The 20,835-nt window shown below is 49.6% G+C and overlaps 1 protein-coding gene across 2 annotated transcripts in view; it reads left to right on the top strand.

Moving 5' to 3' along the window:
- USP9X (ubiquitin specific peptidase 9 X-linked) overlaps positions 1 to 20,835 on the top strand; it is a 1,605,828-nt gene that overhangs the window by 814,524 nt on the left and 770,469 nt on the right. For both annotated transcript variants that reach the window (XM_085622934.1, XM_085622935.1), the window contains exon 23: positions 13,199 to 13,477. In XM_085622934.1, the coding sequence (XP_085479060.1) occupies positions 13,199 to 13,477 (279 nt within the window). The remainder of the gene's footprint in view (positions 1 to 13,198; positions 13,478 to 20,835) is intronic.

The following is a 20,835-nucleotide window of genomic DNA, read 5'->3' on the forward strand; positions in this document are numbered from 1 at the left end:
TCCGGGATATTCATCTTTAGGCCTCTATCCCGGGTTTCGGTCAGGTTGGTGCTGCGGCTTCTGGGTCTGATGTCCTCCTGCATCCTGTTGGTGCATCACGCCAGATGGCGAATGCGGGATCTGCAGTGGGACCTGAAGTTTCAGTGGGCCCAGTATCGGGGCAACCTGTCCGATCACGTCCTGATTTCGGAGGGCACTGCGAGACAGTTGCAGTGGTGGCTCACGGACCGCTATTGGGTCAGTGGCAGATCCCTCTCCCTACCCCAAGCGGAGCACGTAGTAGTGACGGATGCGTCCCTCCTGGGATGGGGGGGGGGCCACATGGGAGAGGCGGGGATCAGAGGCCTCTGGTCTTCCGCGGAGTCCCGGCTCCATATCAACCTTCTGGAGCTGAGGGCGATCCAACTTGCACTGAAGGCATTCTTTCCCTCTGTCCGGGGAAGTGTAGTGCAGGTGTTCACGGACAACACCACTGCCATGTGGTATCGCAACAAACAGGGCGGGGTGGGGTCATGGACCCTTTGTCAGTAGGCTCTGCGCCTCTGGACCTGGCTGGAACATCAGGGCATCACCCTGGTGGTTCAACATCTGGCAGGCTCTCTGAACGCCAGAGCAGACGAACTCAGCCGCCGGTGCATGATGGATCACGAATGGCGTCTGAACTCCGAAGTGGCGCAAGGTCTCTTTCAGCAGTGGGGAGAGCCTTGGTTAGATCTATTCGCCACCGAAGAGAACGCGCAATGTCAGCAGTTCTGCGCGTTGGAATTTCCAAGGCTGCACTCGCTCGGAGACGCTTTCGTCGCGAGTGGAGTTGCGGTCTGTTGTACGCCGTTCCGCCTATACCACTTCTGCCCAGAGTGCTGAAGAAGATCAGGCACGACCGGGCCCAAGTCATCTTGGTGGCTCCGGATTGGGCACGAAGGTACTGGTATCCCGAGCTACTCAGTATGTTGACCGATCCTCCGATACGTCTGCCCCTTCGGGAGGATCTTCTGTCGCAGCAGCAGGGGACGGTCCTCCACCCGAACCTGTCCCGCCTCCACCTCCATGCGTGGAGATTGAGCGGCGGCAGTTGATGCCATTTGACTTGCCTCCTGAAGTCTGTGATATCATTCTGGCAGCCAGGCATCCCTCCACAAAGACGGTATACGCCTGCCGGTGGAACAAACTTGTGGCATGGTGCACAGCAAAGGCTGTGGATCCCCTTTCCGCCCCTCTTTCTGAGGTCCTCCTCTTTCTTCTTTCTTTGGCCCGGCAGGGCTCTGCCCTGGGCACCTTGAAAGGTTATCTTGCTGCCATCTCTGCCTTCTTGCGGCTTCCTGATCAGCCTTCTCTTTTCAAGTCCCCTGTCGTTACCCGCTTTCTAAAAGGCATTACTCACACGTTCCCTCCTGTCCCTTTTGTAATGCCTCAGTGGGACTTGAATCTTGTTCTCACATTTCTAATGTGCGCTCCCTTTGAGCCTCTTCATAATTGTCCTCTTCGTCTGCTGACGCTTAAGACTTTTTTTCTGGTAGCCATCACCTCGGCTAGACGGGTGAGTGAGCTCCAGGCTTTATCTTCAAAGCCTCCTTTTCTCTCTGTTCATCCGGACAAGGTTGTCCTCCGGCCTCGTCCCTCCTTTCTTCCGAAAGTAGTGACCCCCTTTCATCTTGGGCAGTCTGTCACCTTGCCCAACTTCTTTCCGCCTCCGCATTCTTCGAAAGAGGAAGAGAGGCTCCACCGTCCGGACCCAAAACGTGCGCTCTCCTTTTATCTGAACCGCACAAAGCAGTTCCGGGTGGACGACCAACTTTTCGTTGGATACGTGGGTGCTAAGAAGGGGAAAGCTATTTACAAACGGACCATCTCTCGGTGGGTCGTTTTGTGCATCAAAATTTGTTATTCCTTGGCAAAAAAGGACCCTCCTGTTGGGCTGCGCGCCCATTCTACTCGGGCCACGGCGGCTACTACTGCTTTGGGACGGGGTGTCCCTTTGCAGGACATCTGTCAGGCGGCAACGTGGGCTTCGCTCCACACGTTTGCCAGGCATTATTGCCTTGACAGCCAAGTCCGGAGGGATGGCTTCTTTGGCCGTTCTGTCCTCCAGGACTTTCTGGTGTGATCTTGGTTCGCAGACCCACCACCGGGGATGGTATTGCTTGGGTATCTATTCTAAGGTGAGGAATCTAACTAACGTGTTTCTTTCAGATGAACAAGTTACTTACCTTCGGTAACGATGTATCTGTAAGAAACATTAGTTAGTTGGATTCCTCACCGACCCACCCATCCTCCCCGTTCTGCGAACTGACATCTAGGGTTAAGGTTATCCTTTTCAGGCCCCTAGATTTTATTTTTGGCACCAGTGTCGGTCTTTGCATGGCTCTGCGTTCCTGGCGCGGAAAAGCTATGTACAAGAACTGACGTCAGCGCGCGAGGGCGGCGTCTAAGTACTCTGACGACGTCATTCCCGCGCACGACGCAGACGGACGTGGAGCCGCAGACGACGCCTAGCGACGCGCAAGGGGTATTGCTGACGAAAAATCTTCCGGATCCAGTCTGACGCCTGGGGATATTCTAAGGTGAGGAATCTAACTAACTAATGTTTCTTACAGATACATCGTTACCGAAGGTAAGTAACTTGTTCTTTAAGGGGTGCACCTTGCACAAATCTAGGCAACCCTTATGGTGATTTTAGTGGTCTTTGATAACCATAGAAAGCTCTTGAAGTGGTAGCTGTTGAGTGCAGCCTTCAGGCTTCTCTAGAAGGAGTGTTAAGCAGCTTGTTTTACAAGGTTAATCATGTGTTGATAAATGAAGAACGATGCAGCTTTATCTAAAAATACTTCTATTCATTACACAACACTCACTAACATATTGTTATATTTCCTACCTTGATATATCAACACAATTCACAACAATACTTCAATTGCAATAAGTTAAGTAGCACAAAATACAGTGGTCTCCAGAGGGAGAGCAAACAATATACAAAGAAAGTGAAATGCAAACTGCAAAGGAGGGCGGGACTTGGACCAGAAGTCCCAGAGGAGCCGGAGACACATGGAACCACCCAAGGTAGGCTCCCAGAACCCCACGGAGGCTGTGTGCAGAGTGGGAACACAGCCGCGTGCTTAATGGAAGTCTAAGGAGAAGTTGCGGTTGCACTTTGCAGAAGAAGGACCCTCAACAGAGAACCCCCAAAGAATTCCATTGGAGGACGAAAGGTTGGAGAGCCACTCCACCTGTCAATGCCTCGGAGACCAGAGAAGCCAGGTGCATAGGGGTGAAGACATATCAGAAACCTCCGTAGACAACAAAGACTTGGAGAAAAGTGCCTCTAGAGAAGAAGGTGAAGAAGTCTGGTGGAATCCAAGGGTGGATTCTGAAAGTGAGGAACCTGTAAGCAGAGGGAACAGAGTTTATGCAACCCAGGAGTGGCCAGGAGGCACGGAAGAACAATGCCCATTGATGTCGGACTGTTCAGAGGTGATGTTGACCTTGTCGCTGCAGCTGTGAGGATCAGGCAATGCTGAGGATCTGTGCACGATCTGTCCCACGTTGGATGTTGGTGATCAGGTGGTCGGTGTCCGGCAGGAGCACAAACCAGCCTTGGTAGCCACAACTGGCGCATGGAGAATGAAGAAGAAGTGTTGGAATCAGCAAGGACCTAGGGGCTCACCACAAGTAGGAGAGTCAGAGCAGGCCCGATCAAGCTGGGGAGCCCACTGAAGCCAGGGAAGACCCTCAGGAGGACACTCAAGCCAAAGGCAGAGGAGTCGCAAGAGGACCTTGAGCAGCTCACCAAGAACGAAGGCCCATGATGCAGAGGATGCGGTGAGTTCGCTGTACTTGGCAGGAAGAGATGCTGTAGTCTGGAGTTTCTTGTAGCCCGAAGATCTTTGGAGTGCAGAGCCAACTAGCCTTGGCAACAGCACATCGACGCAGTGCACAAGTGTTTGGTCCCAGTGATTCCGACAATATATACTGGCCTGAAAATTGCAGAGAGGACTGGTCATGCTTTGAGGGAGTTGCAGATCAAACTTCTGTGTTGCTGAGCCCATCGATGTTCATGGAACTTCAGGAGCAGCAGCCCGGTCAGCTCTGTTGCGGTGCCTGTAGATGCAGGGGAGTGACTCCCTCACTCCAAGGGAGATTACTCCAGTCCTTGATGCTTACAGGTCTGTTGAAGATCCTGAAAGAAACACAGACAGCGAAGTAAACTTGCAGAACAGCGAGACCAGGAGTAGCAGGAGTCTTCCTTGGTACAGTCTCTGTTCCAGGCGAAGTCCAAGTGTCTAGATGGTTGAAGAGTGACGTGGTTTCAGGCTTGAGTCTTGTCCCAAAATGAATCTAAGGAACCACCAACAGGTAAGCCCTTGGGTACCCTAGGGAAAGGGTTGGAACAACTCAATTGTCCCTGCCAGAATAGGGGTTGGACAGAGGGGAGGATTCTCCCATGTACTTTGCCCAGTTTCGTGCGAGAGCGGGAGCTAAGAGCTCCCTGAACTGGCTCAAACTAGAGTATGCAAGGAGGGCATCAAATGTGGCCTTTAAGGCAGTCTGGTGGCGCTTGCAAGCACCCCCACCCAAAACACCAAGCCCTGTCTGGGAGGTGTTGACACCTCCCTGTGACAGGAAACCTATTGTTATACCTTTCCCTGCTCAAGCTTGGCTCAGCAGCAAAAGGACAGAATCGGGTCTGTGGTCGGCAGCAGCATTAGCTTGCAGTCAGACCCTGAAAGGCTGTTACTCTGAGTACAGGGGGGTACCCCAAGGAAGCCCCGCAGTACATAAGATCATACTCCAACACTGGAGTCAGTGTTGGGGTATGATTCCAACATGTTTGATACCAAACATGACTGGTTTCGGTACAGCCACTATATACTTTACTTGTTCGTGGAGACTTTAACAGCAGTTTTGAAAATATCCAGCATTCACTATCATATGTATGCTGATGATACCCAACTATACATGAAGATCTCCTCCCCTGAAGACATCAGGTCCCTAGACTCGGTCTTACAGAACACACAAAGCTGGCTGACACGTAACCACCTGAAACTAAATGCTCTTAAAATGGAATTCCTCTTAATCACCCCACTCAAACAGTCACCAGTCATTGAAGAATGGATGACTCAGCTAACCGCTCTTAATTGCATGCCACACATCATTGAGTCCATAGGCTCATTGGGAATAATGCTAGATAAGAGTATGAACATGCAGAAGCATATTATTGCACTCACCAAAGGAGCGAACTTCCAACTTAGCATCTTAAGGAAAATAAAACCTTTCTTCCCTTCATATGACTTGAAGGTTGCAGTGCAAGCCCTAGTTATATCTAAGCTTGATTATGGAAGCGTAACCCTTTGCGGCCTTCCTGGATCGAAGACGCCTCCACTCATGGCTGCCCTCAACTCTGCAGCAAGGCTCATAATGGGATCTAAAAGAAACATTCATATCACGCATCCCTAAATTGGCTCCCATATGAAGCTAGGATACAACTAAAAACTGCATGCATGCCACATAAAGCCATTCATTTCAACACCCTGAATACCTCGCTCAAAAACTAAAGCTCTCTGGTGACTCTAGATCTTTTAGAAGTGCCAGCACATTACTGCTCAAACTACGGAAATTCCATAAAAAGAAACTTACAATAGAGCCTTCTCTGGTATCGCCCCGAGGATATGGAACTCCCTAACTCCTGAAGTCAGGCTGAATCCCTCCATCGTCTCAACAGGCGTTATATGGGATCCCCTGAATCATCTGGAGTAAGTTGTGGCAGGTCCACACCCCTGTATATGGCCCATTTCCCCCATATCCTCCCGTGTTTCCGGGGGCAGCCGCGTGCCACAAAGACCGCAATCTCCGCCATCATACATTGGTCCATGGCTTTCTTCCACTTGCCTAGGCGGGGTGGGGAGGTCTCCTTCCAGCTCTGCGCTATATCCCGCTTCGCCAACACGAGCCCCAGAAACAGTAAGTGCTGTTTATATCAGTTCCCCCCAATGTCCTCGGTGCTATGTAGTAGTGTGAGTCTTGGCTCGAACGGGAGCTCCCAGGCCAGAACGCTCCCCAAACACCCAAGGACCTTGCGCCAATAGGGTTGTATCACTACGCAGAGCCATACTGTATGTAAGAACGTGCCTTCGGTCGCGCCACAACGTAAGCATATCGGGGACTGAATCACCCCCATTTTCCACAATCGCGTTCTAGTGTAGTAGACCCTGTGTAGGTATTTATATTGGATCAGGCGATGTCTAGTGGAAACTGCAGTATAGCGGGGGCTCGCCAGTGCCTCCGCCCAATCATCATCTGTAAGGTCAGGGAGATCGGCCTGCCAACGCTCACGTGTCTTATGGAGATTGTGTTGCGCGCGTGTTGTAAGGGTTTGATAGATTTGTCGGATCTTATGAGGGCCAAGGTCCCCCGTCAAAAGGCGACTCTCTAGGGGGTGATATTCTGGCAGGGACGTCAGTGAACGCACCGCCGGCATCAACGCATGTCGAAGCTGTAAGTATCGGTAGAACTGGGATTTGTGTAGGTCAAATTCGGTTTGTAGTTGGTGGAAGGATTTAATTGTGGGCCCTCGCATTGACATCCCCCAACATGGAGATTCCTATTGTATCCCACTCCCCGAATCCCTCCAGGGCTGCCACCGGCCGGATGAAGGCGCCGCGCCATAAGGGTGTCATTTTGGTAAGTTTCCCCCACCAGCCCATCATACGCACCACGCGCCGCCAGATCTGAATCGCCGTACCGCATGCCGGAGGATGGCCGGCCACTGAAGAGGAATCGTATAGTAAGTGTAGCAGCCGTGTGTGAGGGAGAGTCAAATGCTCTACCGCAAACGCCGGATCTTGGAGCGACCCATACCACCAGTCGTTGACCACGAGCAGCTGGGATGCCCAGTAATAGGCACGCATATCCGCCGCAGCTATTCCCCCGCAGTATGTAGATTGTACACAGGTCGCCAGGGCCACCCGTACGGCGCCCCCTTGCCAGAGGAACCCGTTCAGCAGGGCGTTTACTTGCGTGAACCAAGTCTGCGGGATCGTGTATGGGTAATTCTGGAGGCGATAAAGCATGCGGGGCAGTGAAATCATCTTAAAGATCGCCGATCGGCCATAAAGGGAAAGGGGTAAGTGTGACCATATCGTTGTGTCGTCCCGTACCGCCGGGAGAAGAGGGGCTATATTCCGGGCCCACGCCGTAGCTTGATCTCGGGTCACATAGACCCCGAGGTATTTAAACCCGTCGGTAGCGATAGTCACCTGGTTTGCCCAAGCCATGTGTCCCAGATCCCCGCACACAGGGAATAAAATAGATTTAGAGGGATTAGCGCACAGACCGGACGTCTCACCGAAGATGCGGAGGATCTGAAGGACCCTAGGCCCCGAGACCCGTGGGTCAGCCATGTAAAACAGCACGTCATCCGCGTACAGGGCTATTTTGTCTGTGTGGTCTGGAGTCCATGACAGCCCACGCATCACTGCGTCCCTCCTCACCCACTCGGCTAACTGCTCTCTAGCAAGCGCGAATAACAGTGGGGATAGTGGGCATCCCTGGCGGGTGCCACGAAGGAGCGGGAACGAGGCCGACCGATGACCAGCCACCCGGACCGACGCCGTGAGACCCGTGTATAGGAGCTTGATATACGTCCGGAATCGGGGCCCAAAGTTTACTGCCTCTAGGAGGCGGAAAAGGTATTCCCAACTAAGGGAGTCGAACGCCTTGTCTATATCGGCCAGCAGTACAGCGACCGGGCAGCCCAGCTTTTGGGCTTCTGCTATCGCATTATGCAACCGTCGGATATTATGCCTCGTTGCCCGATGCGGCATAAAGCCTGATTGGTCCGGGTGGATCAGCTCTAGTATATATGTGCGCAGACGATCGGCCAAGACCTTGCCCAATAGTTTAGGTTTAAAATTCAACAATGATATGGGACGATACGACCCCGGATCCTCAGGGGGTCTGCCCGGCTTCAGAAACACGACTATTTCTGCATGTCGCCAATCAGGCGGTAGCAGTTGAGTCTCCTCGGCCTCCTGCACAACCTGGAGCAGATAGGGGCCTAGCGTCGGCACATGGGACCGCAGAAAGTCTCCGGGGAATCCGTTCGGTCCAGGGGCCCGACCCGGGCGGGTAGCCATCAGCGCCGCGCGGAGCTCATCTAACGTGATGGGCTCCTCCAGCTTGTCCCGTGCCTCGTCAGACAGTTGGCGAGGAGGAATGTCCCGAAAGAAGGCGTCGATTAAAGGCGGGGCGATCACTTCCCCTGCCGCGTATAAATCTGAGTAGAATGTGGCAAACACTTGTGCGACCACCGCAGGGGCAGAATGGGACGTTCCGTCTGGGGACCGTATCATCGGAACCTGTGTCGGAGCTGTCCGAGCCTGGCATAACCGATGCAGCATTTGGCTCGATTTATCCCCCCACTCATAGATACGATGTTGCGTCGCCAGCCAGGCCTCTTTCGCGCTGTTAGTTTGCAAGGAGTGTAACCGCCGCTGGGTAGCGAGCATGTTGCGTCGAACCGCGGCCCCCTCCCCCGCACGCACCCGCTGCTGTAGTTGCGCCTGACTGTCCTCTAACTCCTTTATCTGTTGGAGGGCCTTAGTTTTCGCCGTCGCTCGGAAACTTCTATCGGCCCCACGAAGCACCGGCTTCCACGCCTCCCACAGCACCCCAGCTGATTGAACCGTACCTACATTGTGCTCAAAGTATTCGGTGAGAGTGTCCGTCACTAGTTTTTGATGGTCCCGGTCTTTTAGGGACCAAGGAGAGAGCCTCCAGCGAAAATCAGGTTTATGTGTGTTGAGGGCCAACGTGAACTGTACTGGGGAATGATCTGAGAGACCTCTGGGGAGGATCGCTGATGAACGGATCCGGGAAGCATGTGTGCCCGGCAGAAAGACATAGTCGAGGCGAGCCATTGTGGGGTGAACGTGGGACGCATATGTGTAACCATCTTCTCCGGGATGTAGAGCTCGCCAAACATCTACCCAACCCAGGGCCTGGGCCAGTGTAAATAGCTTGGTGTGTGTAGGTGACGGAGCCCCCTCTCCGGCGCGCCATCTATCGCCGGCTGCCATCGTCTCATTCCAGTCACCACCCAGAATCGTCAATCCCGGAGGGAGCTCGCCCCATACCCTAGTTATGGTGTCTACAAACGACTGACTCATGGGCGGGGGTGCATATACGCTTCCGATGGTAATTCGCTCTCCATATAGCGTCCCCGTTAAAAACGTGTATCTGCCTGCTGTGTCCACCCACGTTTTGGTCACCTGCAGCGGGACACGTCTGTGGATGAGAACCGCCGTGCCCCGCGAGCCCCGTGTGAAGCCGGAGTGATAAACTGTGGCGAACCCGAATCTAGCGAGGCATATGGCCTTGTTGCCCATGAGATGTGTCTCCTGTAGGAGAAGGATGTCAGCGGAATGGCGTTTGGCCGAACGTAGTATAGCCCCTCGTTTTATCTTGTCCAGTAGCCCCCGGACGTTCCAGGTAAGAAAGGTAAGATCCGCCAGGGGTCTACTTGGCTGTGTATGTGCCATCTAATCTACGTGGGATCCCAAGTGAAATGGCTAGGATATCCTGTGTATGTTGCGACAGCGGAACTAACGTGTGACATCCCCAACAAACAGAAAAACTGGTGCAATGAACCCCCCAACCACCCGCCCCGCCCCCCTCCCCTCCCCCATACATCTGAAACGTCGGTGCATCTGTCGCGGAGTATACCCGGGTCATGTCCCAATCACATAAACTCACTGTATACCACCAATGAATCCCCAAAACCCCCAACCCCCCAAAACAGTGTTTAACTAACCGTGGGGTGCGGCGAGTGCCAACCCACGTCGAGATGCAAGTATCTACTGACCTCCCCTAGTATTTAAAGCGCCCAATACCAGAACAATACAGATACAATCAGTCCATACAGGATACACTTAGCTGGTGCTTGGTACGTCGTGTCTGTGATGCTTTTATGACTCGTTTTCGCAAATCGAATAAACTTTTATGATGATGAGGCCTTCGAGAAACTCCCCTCCACATTCCAAATGTTACAGAAAAATTGCCATAAGTAATAGGCACTGCTAGGTCATTGTTTGCCCATTTGACTTTGTTTTAATCCCCAGAATTTTCACAAAGTTGATGTTGTGGGTGGTAGTTAATCTTCATCATCAGATCTGTATCGGTACTCAGATTACTGCTGATCAGCAACCCTGGCCCTGTTCTTCAGGCCAGAGCATGCAAACTGCACTTGCCCTTTTGCAAGGATAGTGTTTTTTTGTCAAGTGAGAAGTACTAAGTCACCTGTTCTCATTGTTTAATTAGCGGTGTTGGATAACATCTTCAAGCATTTCTGCCTTCATCGCAGCCGAGATGCATCTAGTTGATGGTGACTCCTTGTAAGTCAAAACTAAAAGAAACTGCTGAGACATTTCTGTGCCTCATGGAAGTGTTGGTGTGTTTCCAAGTAGATTAATTGTACCTAAGACGACCATAAACGGTTCCTGCTGTGTTTATTGTGACAGCAATAGAAATAGTTGCATGTTCATCTAAAATGGAGAATGTATCTCCCTCAGTCCTTCTCTCCAACTGTTATAAGGCTTCTGTGTACAACTTTCTGAAAAAGGAACCGTTCTCTCCTTTGTCCTCGGGTGTTAATGGTAGTGGCTGTTGACTGATTGCAAGGTTGGGGTGCTTGTGAAGAGCATAAAAATAAACTGCATGTGTTTTCTTATAGGAGAAGTAACAATACTTTGATATTTCTGATTTCAGAGCAGCTATTTAACTAGCACTGATAGTGTTTTTCCCTCGGATACAGAAAAAGCATGTGCAAGTCCTAATGGCCAGCACAGCTGAATGTTATATCTGAAAACACAGGAGCTTATTCTTCAAACTCTGAGGAGACCACGTGTCTCCGAGAGCATGGACTGTAGACCGAGTAAAATGTTTGTGGAAATGGAACATAACTGATCACCTAAGCCCAATTCCCGAATGCAAATTCAGAGTTGTTGCTATTTTGAGGTGATGGACCTCACCTTTAAAGTGTGGTGTAACCAATTAATAACATTTTTTAAAATCATATTAACAGAAAAGGCCAGATTTAGTTCTTTGGATACTCCCTCACCAACCTCATTGGGAGTAAGAGGGGAGCACCCTATCTCTGTATTGGGCATTTAATATTTGCTATACGTCCTATTGCTGAAAGTCAATCACAAAATAAGGTTGCACAAGGCTCATGATTTGTTTTGGATTGGGTCAGGCGAACAACTAGTACTTTGTGCACTGCTTAGGTCATTTTTACTGCAAGACAATATCCTTTTGTAGTACAGAAGTGAGCTGTCTGGCTACAATCGATGTTAACATATAACTTTAGCACTTTATGTAAAGTTCTGTGACATATCTGATGTATTTTTATTTGCCAGGCATCTATCCTCTTGGATAATCTGTTACAGTAGGGGGGCTAGGTTTGATATTTAGTGGAGGAATAATTTCTGGGATATTCCAGAGGGTTAAACCATACGTCACTCAATTTGTAGTATTTCTCTCTTAAAAGTACAAAGATTTAAATCAGGACCTGAAACAGTAACATTCCCTAACCAATTTAGTACAAAGAACAATAGTATGAGTAAGACCTCACCAGATTGTTAAACATTTGTTTTGATTAGACATTCTTTTAAAATTAATATATTGATTGTTTTTCCAGATAAACAAGTGTCGCTTTTGATTAGTTGGTGTTGCCAAGCTTTCTGATCGGTTAATATTCAACAGTGGGAGAGGAAAGATCGGTGCTAGTCAATGGGACGTGGAAGATTATGTTCCAAGTGCCTTTTTATCTCTGGTTAGTTCATTGGATAAAGCGTAGTAGTTCGTTCTGTTAAGCAGTTCTATCATTGGCCTTGGTGTCAGATGGAAGCAGAAATACTCCAGTGGGCCAAGGCAGGAAATAGTGACTAGGGAGGGCTCCATGAAGCAGAATTGGGTACATTTGTGGTCCTGCTGACACACTCAGTTTGGACTCCAGAAACACCAAAATGAAATCTGTACTTGCTAAATGCACTTCACCCTGTACTCGCTTGGCCTCCTCTAGCTCCTGGTGCTCTGTACAGTCACACTTTGACTTTTGCATTGCATTCAGGTGTGAGTTAAGGTTTGTCTAATTATTCATAACTGGCTAATTTTAGGGATTTTTCATGTTTGTTTTGAACCATGGCTTGATTTTTTTAACAGAATTTCCAAGGTTTTAACTATATGTTCATGTCTTATAAGCAGAAGAAACCGTAACTTACAGTAAACAGTGTTATTTTTATGGTGACCCCGCTTGTATGAAAGTGCTTGCCAGATAGTTGGCAGGAGGTTTTTTGCTCCTGAAAATAACCCGTAAACATGCAGAAGAAATTTCCTATATGTCACACAGTTTGTTTAGACCTGTTTAGAAAAAAGTCTGCCCAACGTAATGTAGTACTTATGAATAAATGATCAGCTGTTTGTTACATTTAATCATACAAGTTGCTCAAACGAGTTGATGTTTCTGTGACTGCTCAGTTTCATATGCAGCGTCTGCAAGGCAACATTTGTCTTTTTTCCTGGATATTAAAATGTTTCTACCAAAATTGACCAAGAGGTTTTATAATAATTATTTTGTGTTTCAGATAACATTCATAGCTCTGATATATTAAAATTAGATTCCCTGTTCTAAATTTACAACTTTACAGCTGCCATTTTATAGAAAAACTATCAGGACACTGATTCCTCTAGTGTGTTCTAATTCATCTTCACAGTAGAGTTGTCCTGTGTTGATGCTCAAGCATGCTTGTGTTGCTGACACTTATGTTAGTCTTAAGGGTAGAATTGAGTTATTACTTAAATTTGGTGCTTGGTGAGTATGTATCACTTTATGTCTGGTAAGTGGATAAAGGCTCATTTTCAGTGTTTTAAAAAACCAACCCAACACTGATGTGCTTCCACAATACTGAATTGGTTAGTAATGTGCTTATGTTAAAGTTCATGAACGTGTTAATATTTTATTGTCCAGTTTGACTAGTTTTTGTGCCCTGACGAACTGATGCTTTGCCAGTACCAACTTCAAGTTTCTTTATTACACATACGTTATACTTTTAGTCCTCCGGCTTTCTACCTATGTAGCAGAAGCCACGGCTTAGATAACTTTATTTAGTGGTTATGGATATTAAGCTTAATTATGTTTTTTTCCATACAGGTAGTGTATGCATTGTTGATGCCTGCCAGTGCTCCTCTTGGGGAAGATGCAAGTGATTTTCAGTTCAACTTTCTGAAAAGTGGTGGCTTACCACTTGTATTGAGCATGCTGACACGAAATAATTTCCTGCCAAATGCAGATCTTGAAACACGACGTGGTGCCTACCTCAATGCTCTGAAGGTCGCCAAACTGTTGCTAACAGCAATAGGGTATGGCCATGTACGAGCTGTAGCAGAAGCTTGCCAACCAGTTGGAGAAGTTGCTAGCCCAATGTCACCGGTAACCCATTTTATTTCACCTCTATATCTATTCTTTGTCTGTGTTGAGAATCAAATGATCTATTTTGTTGATGTATAATGGACTTTTGTCAACAAAGGATTTTTGTTAATTGGTTTTATAATGTGGTTCACTTGAAAGGTTGTCTTTATTTGTTATGTATTTTAATGATATAGTGCTTACTACCTTTGATAAAGCATTGCAGTGATTTGTGCTACTCTGGACCTCAGGGTCAGTGGTTAATCTTGTGCTTTCCAAAAGCCATTCCAGGCATTTACACTGATTTATTTGTGGTAACGCAAAGTTTAATTGATAATTCTGTATTGTAGTTTGTCAGTGATAGATAGCCTGCTGATCTGTTTCATCCTACCGTTTCAGTGAGAATTCAGGTCTGTGTTCATGTGTAAAACTTTCACTGATGCATGCACTCTATTTTTTTCGCAAGATCAGCAACATGTTTTTAACTATCTAAAGATTGAATTTGCTTTTTTAGATCTTACCTACAGACTGCTGTACTTGTTTGTTGGAAACCTTTTGTAACCAATACACATACATATATTCATTCAGTACAGGACAGAGTGGGCTTAAGGTCGGCCCCCATCCGCATTTGCCTTTTGGCATTTTTTTTTAAAGCCATTGGCCAGGTGCAGTGTCTTTAAAACCATGTCATTTTGTGGAAGGTTATGTGGGGCTTTATGTAGTAGCCCCCTTTGATGATGTCTCCACCGTGCTGCTACCTCCACACCCTTTCTGTCTCTTTCCCCTTTGTTATCTAACACTGGTGAAAGATATGGCCCCGGTTGATCTTTCCTCAGCCACATTGTACTATCTGGTGCCAGTTTGCTCCTGATTTGGCTTCGCGATTCAGAAAGCATTGGGAAAACCAAATCGGAGCAAGACAATGTCTACCTGAATAATGCAGGTCCAGTGGCGACTAGTTAATAGAGGTAGGGAGTCTCCAACTGCTCATTTCCTGCCTTGTTTTTTTTTAAATTAATGGATTGTGATTGTACTCCATTGTCACTCTGACCCTCGCTCTGCAAGAGGGTGAGGGTGATTTATGGCGCTTCTCAATGTCTAATGCCCTAGTGAGCATTTAGCAGTTTTTTAAAGGGGCTTATCTCTTAATAAGAGGCCATCTGTGTCTTGCAGAGCTGTAGAGCCACTGCACCCTGGGATACACAGCAGCCCTGTTGATTGAACACAGCCTGGGCATAACCTCTGCCAATAGTTTGATGTCGTATTGCTAAGCAACACTGGCCTGTATCTACCACAATTCAAAAAGTCTTTTTCTGACTTTAGAGGAAGACAATTATGGCCTGATCAAATTCCGGTAGTATGACGTTATTTTCTTCCGCATGTTTCAAGACCTTGGATAACATCGGGGGAATTGGTTAATTTGTAGAACTCTGCCTGTAATCCATCCTTCCAGTGAGCCTTTCACATTGGCATACATTTATTGGCTTTCATGACTTCTTCCACTGTAATATCTGTAGGCAGATGATCCTCTCCTCATTATGCAGTCTGAGATTGTGCTTCTCTTTAAATAACCTAGCCTCTGAAGCGGAGTCTTTGCCTCTTCCTTCTTAAGTGTATACGGTTTTGTAGAATCTCACAAAGTTAGCAATCTGATTCAGCAAAGGGATCACCTTACTGTTGTGAGAACTGAGGGCAGATAAAAACCTTGATGATTCAATCTGCTTTAATTGCTGAGCCACAAATCTACAATTTTTTTGTCCCTGCTTGGTATGCTTTCATTAAAAAGATCTTTATCCGCCATTGAGGTCAAAACGGTGTTCAGGTCGAATCTTATATTAGAGCCTTTAAGTTACTATCTGAAAGAAACACGTTAGTTATAGATATCACCAAGTTGGTCGCACACTGCTCCACCCACTAGCGTGTTACCCCGAAGAATTGTAGTCCCTGTAGTCAGCGTCGGCGGGTACGCCTATGCTCAGTGGTGCGTGCAAGTCAGAGTAGCGTTAGCCATCCCTGGACACGTGTTTCGCGGTAGTTGCCGCTCGTCAGCAGGGAGTAGGAAGAGTGCAGGGTTGCTTGTGTAGGCTGCTAAAATCATATCCGGTCTGTACCTCTCGTAGCGAACGCAGGTGCGTAACCATGAGCCCGTTAGTTATAGATTCCTCACCTTAGAAATACCCCCAGGCATCAGACTGGATCCGGAAAGTTTTTTCATCAGCAGTACCTCTGCGTTTTGGAAGGAGGCGTTGGTCGGCTCCGCGTCCGTCGTGGTCGCTGGGATTATGACGCGGTAGCTACTTAGACGCCGCCCTCGCACGCTGACGCCCGTGCTTACTTTTTCTGTGCCAGCCAGCGCAGATCCGGAGAGAGTGATACCTCCAGTAATTTTTTGACTGAACTTTTTGAGCAACTTTTGTTGACGTCTTTTTGAGTCTACGACTCCTGGTGCACGAGGGATGCCCAGATTCAAGGCATGCAGTTCCTGTACCCAACTTAAGTCTGTTACGGATCCGCACCGCGTGTGCCTCTTTTGCTTGGAGCGTGACCACGACCCCAAGTTGTGCACCGACTGCCAGTCCATGGCTCCAAAGGCTTTGCGGGGAGCGGTCCCGAAAGCTGCTTGAGCGCCTGGTCGGGAGGGAGGTCAAGGGTCCGTTCGCGGAGCCATAACCACTCATCGAAGTCTTTCGCACTCTGGGTCGGGTAAGTCAAAGCACAAAAAAGAAGTCAAAGAAGCATCGTCGCTCTTCGACTTCTCCCTGTCGGTTGGCTGATGTGACGAGGGATGCAGGTGGCCTTAAGAGTCGACTCCGGGCTTTCCTCCCTTCCCGGGACCCGGAGCGACTCCTGCCCAGCTTCGTAAATTTTACAAGGCGATGCATGCCATCTTTGGGCAGCCTGAACCCGCCGGCGCGCCGTCGGGCCCTGCGGACTCGGTTGGGGGGCCTAGGCCTTTGCCGTCGGCTCCGGTCCCAGCGCCGCAGGCCCCCCGTGGATCCAGACCTGATCCGGAGCGGCGCCGGTTGACCTTATTACAACTCCACCGGCGTGTCCCCGGCCGGCGTCGACTCCGTCCTCCATCCCGATGTGGACCTGGAGCCGGACCGGCATCGCCAGACCCGACTCCGAAATGGGTTTTTGTGCCCCTGTTACCTCCTAGGGTCCCTTTTCAGCCAGATTGGCAACCTGAGGAGGAGGACTGGGAGGGGTCAGGTGACCCTTCAACTGATCAGCTAGGATCTGAACAGGACTGGAGAGAGGAACTTGGGGATACTAGTGGTCTCGACACCTCCCCTGACCATGGCATGTTGTCTCCTCCTACCGTGGCTACGGAGGTGGGAGCGTCATACGCAGTTGTGTTGCGTGGGGCGGCCGAGGCTCTCGACCTTGAGCTTCCTACGGTGGCGGTCAGGACTAACCTCCTGACAGAGGTGCGTGCTTCAGCCGGCTGAGAACCCTTCAGGGCACCTGCTGCTGTTTAATGAGGCCCTTACTGATGTAACGCGGGGGCTCCCGTGGATAGGATGATTGCCCGACGCCAATGCCCGGCACTGGGCGACTCTACTTTCCTCTCCCAACACCCCACCCCAGAGAGCTGGGTGGTCCAGGCCTCCACTTCCAAGAGCGCATTCCCTACCGCTCCACCACAAAGGGAATCCAAGAAGATGGATCATCTTGGGAAGAATATGTTCTCTTCTGCCAGCTTTGGACTGCTATTGGTAAACACCGCCTTCTATTGGGCCGTTATTCCCACTCTGTGTGGGATACGGTTGCACAGGTGCTGCCTCAGTGTCTGGAGGAGGCCTGGACAGTGCTCTCCCAGGCTGTCGCCGCCGGGAGAGATGTGGCGAAGTTTACCATCCGATGTGGGCTGGATACCGCCGACTCTCTAAGTAAGACAATTTCCACGTCTGTAGCCCTTTGTCGCTATGCCTGGATGAGATTGACTGGCTTTTCGAAGGATGTCCAGAACACCCTCATGGACATGCCCTTTGATGGCCATTACCTTTTTGGCGACAAAGCGGACAGCGCTCTAGAGTGCTTCACGGATTCACGGGCCACGGCCATGTCCTTGAGCCTCTCCAGCTGCCCAGTGCAGTCTGCTTTTCGCCCCTTTCATGGCTATGGAAGGGGTGCCCCACTATGTCCCGCCCAGAGCCACAGGCCGCAGCAAGTTCCCCAACCTTCGCGCGGGCACCACCGTTGTGGTTCAGGGGGCCAGCGGGTGGGCCAGTCCACCAACCCCCCCTCTACAGCAGCCTCCAAACCCTCCTAGTCCGACCTTTCAGGCCCATCAAATTCCAGTTGGCGGCAGGATCCGCCATCACCTCCCCCACTGGCGCACCATCACATCGGACAGGTGGGTTTTGTAAATAGTCCGAAGGTGCTACTCCCTCCCCTTCAAGGCTACCCCTCCAGCCATGCCATCTCAATGCCACCGCATGTCGGAGGATCACCTGACACTTCTCCAACTGGAAGTTTTGGCTCTCTTGGCCAAGGAACCTATCGAGCGCGTTCATGCCCTAGAAGTAAGTCGTGCTTGGTATTCCCACTACTTTCTGGTACCCAAGAAGGACAAGGGCCTGCGTCCTATCTTGGATCTCAGGAACGTCAACTGCTTCCTCCGGAAGGAGAAGTTCAAGATGTTGACGCTTGCTCAGGTCTTGTCTGCCCTCGACCCTGGAGACTGGAAGGTAGCGTTGGATTTGCAGGATGCTTATTTTCACATCCCCGTCCTACCGGCCCACCGGCGTTGCCTGCGGTTCACGGTAGGTCACGAGCATTTTCAGTTTACCGTGCTCCCCTTTGGCCTTACCAGTGCTCCTCGGGTGTTTACGAAAGTGATGGTGGTGGTCGCAGCTCATCTGCGCAGAATAGGGGTTATCTCGATGACTGGCTGTTGAAGGCGGGCTCGCCCCAGGCAGTCGTCTCCCACCTCCAGACTACGGCCGACCTCCTGCATTCGCTGGAGTTCTCCATCAATGTGCCGAAGTCGCTCCTGATTCCCTCTCAGAAGCGCCTCTTCATCAGAGTGGTACTGGACACGACGCGGTTTGGGGTTTATTCTCCCGAACAGCGAGTCTGGGATATTTGGCCTATGATTCTGTTCTTTCAGTCTCTAGCTACCGGGTTTCGGTCCAGATGACCCTAAGGCTGCTAGGCCTCATGGCCTGCTGCATCCTGCTGGTCGATCATGCCAGGTGCGGGCTCTGCAGTGGGACCTGAAGTTCCAGTGGGCGCAGCATTAGGGGAATCTGTCAGATTGCGTCCAGATCTCGGAGGGTACTGCTCGACAGTTGCAGTGGTGGCTCACGAACCAGGATTGGGTCAACGGCAGATCCCTCTCCCTTCCCCAACCAGAGCACACAGTGGTGACAGATGCATACCTTCTGGGATGGGGCGGCCACATGGGAGAGGCAGAGGTCAGAGGCCTCTGGTCTCGGGCGGAGTCCGAGCTTCACATCAACCTTCTGGAGCTTCGGGCGATTCGTCTTGCACTGAAGGCCTTCCTTCCCTCTGTCCGGGAAAGAGTAGTGCAGGTGTTCACGGACAACACCACCGCCATGTGGTATTGCAACAAATAGGGCGGGGTGGGGTCCTGGACCCTATGTTAGGAGGCCCTCCGCCTCTGGACATGGCTGGAACATTAGGGCATATACCTGGTGGTTCAACGCCTGCCAGGTTCACTTAACGCAAGGTCGGACAAACTCAGGTGCATGATGAATAACGAATGGCGTCTTCACTCGAAGGTGGTGCAAGGTCTCTTTCGACAGTGGGGAGAGCCTTGGTTAGATCTATTCGTCACTGAGGAGAACGCACAATGTCAGCAATTATGCGTGTTGGAATTTCCAAGGTGGCACTCGGTAGACGATGCTTTTCGTCACAAGTGGAGTTGCGATCTATTGTACACCTTTACACCTTTACCACTTCTGTCAAGAGTGCTGAAGAAGATCAGCCGCGACCAGGCCCAAGTCATCCTTGTGGCTCCAGATTGGGCACGAAGAGTCTGGTATCCCGTGCTGCTCAACATGGCCATCGATCCTCCGACCCGTCTGCCTCTTCGGGAGGATGTTCTGTCGCAGCAACAGGGGACGGTCCGCCACCTGAACCTTTCATCCAAGCCTCCTTTCTTGTATGTTCATCCGGACAAGGTGGTTCTCAGGACTCGTCCATCCTTCCTTCCTAAGGTTGTCACTGCCTTTCAGGCAGACCATCACTTTGCCCGCCTTCTTTCCGCATCCGTCAAAAAGAAGAGCGGCTCCACCACCTGGACCTAAAACGTGCGCTTTCGTTCTATCTGGATCGCATAAAACCGTTCCGGTTGGATGACCAACTCTTTGTTGGCTACGTGGGCATCAAGAAAGGTCGGACCGTACACAAGCGAACCATTTCTCGCTGGTTCGCTCTGTGTATTATAGTATGCTATTCTCTGGCTAAAAAGGAGCCTCCAGTGAGGCTTCGCGCCCATTCCACCAGGGCGACCGCAGCCACCACTGCCTTGGGAAGAGGAGTTCCTCCACATGACATCTGTCAGACAGCTACATCGGCATCACTGCACACGATTACGAAGCAGTACTGTCTGGACCACAAAACAAAATTTTCAAAAGGAGCAACAGTACAACAAAACACAAAAATAAACTATGCAGCAATTCAGAGAACAGTGTAATACCATTTTTCAAACTGAACATCAACATAATAGTACAACTCATCATAGTAGCACACCATTATAAATAACTAGATGCTTTACTCACAAACCACTGTTTACTATTGTCTTGTGGTGATGTTTTGCAGGAATCGAGTTTGTGGATCTATGAAAATTACTAACTCTGAGATTAAAATATTGCAATCTTTTCCAGAGTTTCAACTGCACTGCCCACAGGCCTGTTCTTTTGTGGTTTTAATTTACCTAATTCGCATCACTCCAGTGGCAATCATTATGGACTAGCACCGGAAAGATTAGAGTTATGGCCTGGAGTTTGTCACAGACTAGCCCAGCAGGGCTGACTGTGACTGTGCTCCCTCAGATCACTGATATAGCATTTGTTTCACATTTACTAGATAATGTAAAAATAAAATGTGCAAGAAAGCTATGATTTCTGCAAGACCTGTACCTACTCATTTGTTTTCTATCTTGTGTAGCTCGACCTTGATTTGAAGACCAATTTTGACACTCAAATAAATGCACATCACTACTGCCGATGCCGAGTGCGTCAGACAATCTCAGCTAGTGTTTTCATTTGTAATGTGCTCTGTTGGTTGTGGTCTGGTTTATTTTCAAAATTGTTTCCTTTTGTTCATGTCTATTCTTCGTTTCACCAATATAAGCTGTTCTAAAAAATATTTCCTAATGTCTCAATTGAGTCAGTGTGTTTTATGGTTCA

Source organism: Triturus cristatus, chromosome 8 (genome assembly GCF_964204655.1).
Source record: "Triturus cristatus chromosome 8, aTriCri1.1, whole genome shotgun sequence".
NCBI lineage: Eukaryota > Metazoa > Chordata > Amphibia > Caudata > Salamandridae > Triturus > Triturus cristatus.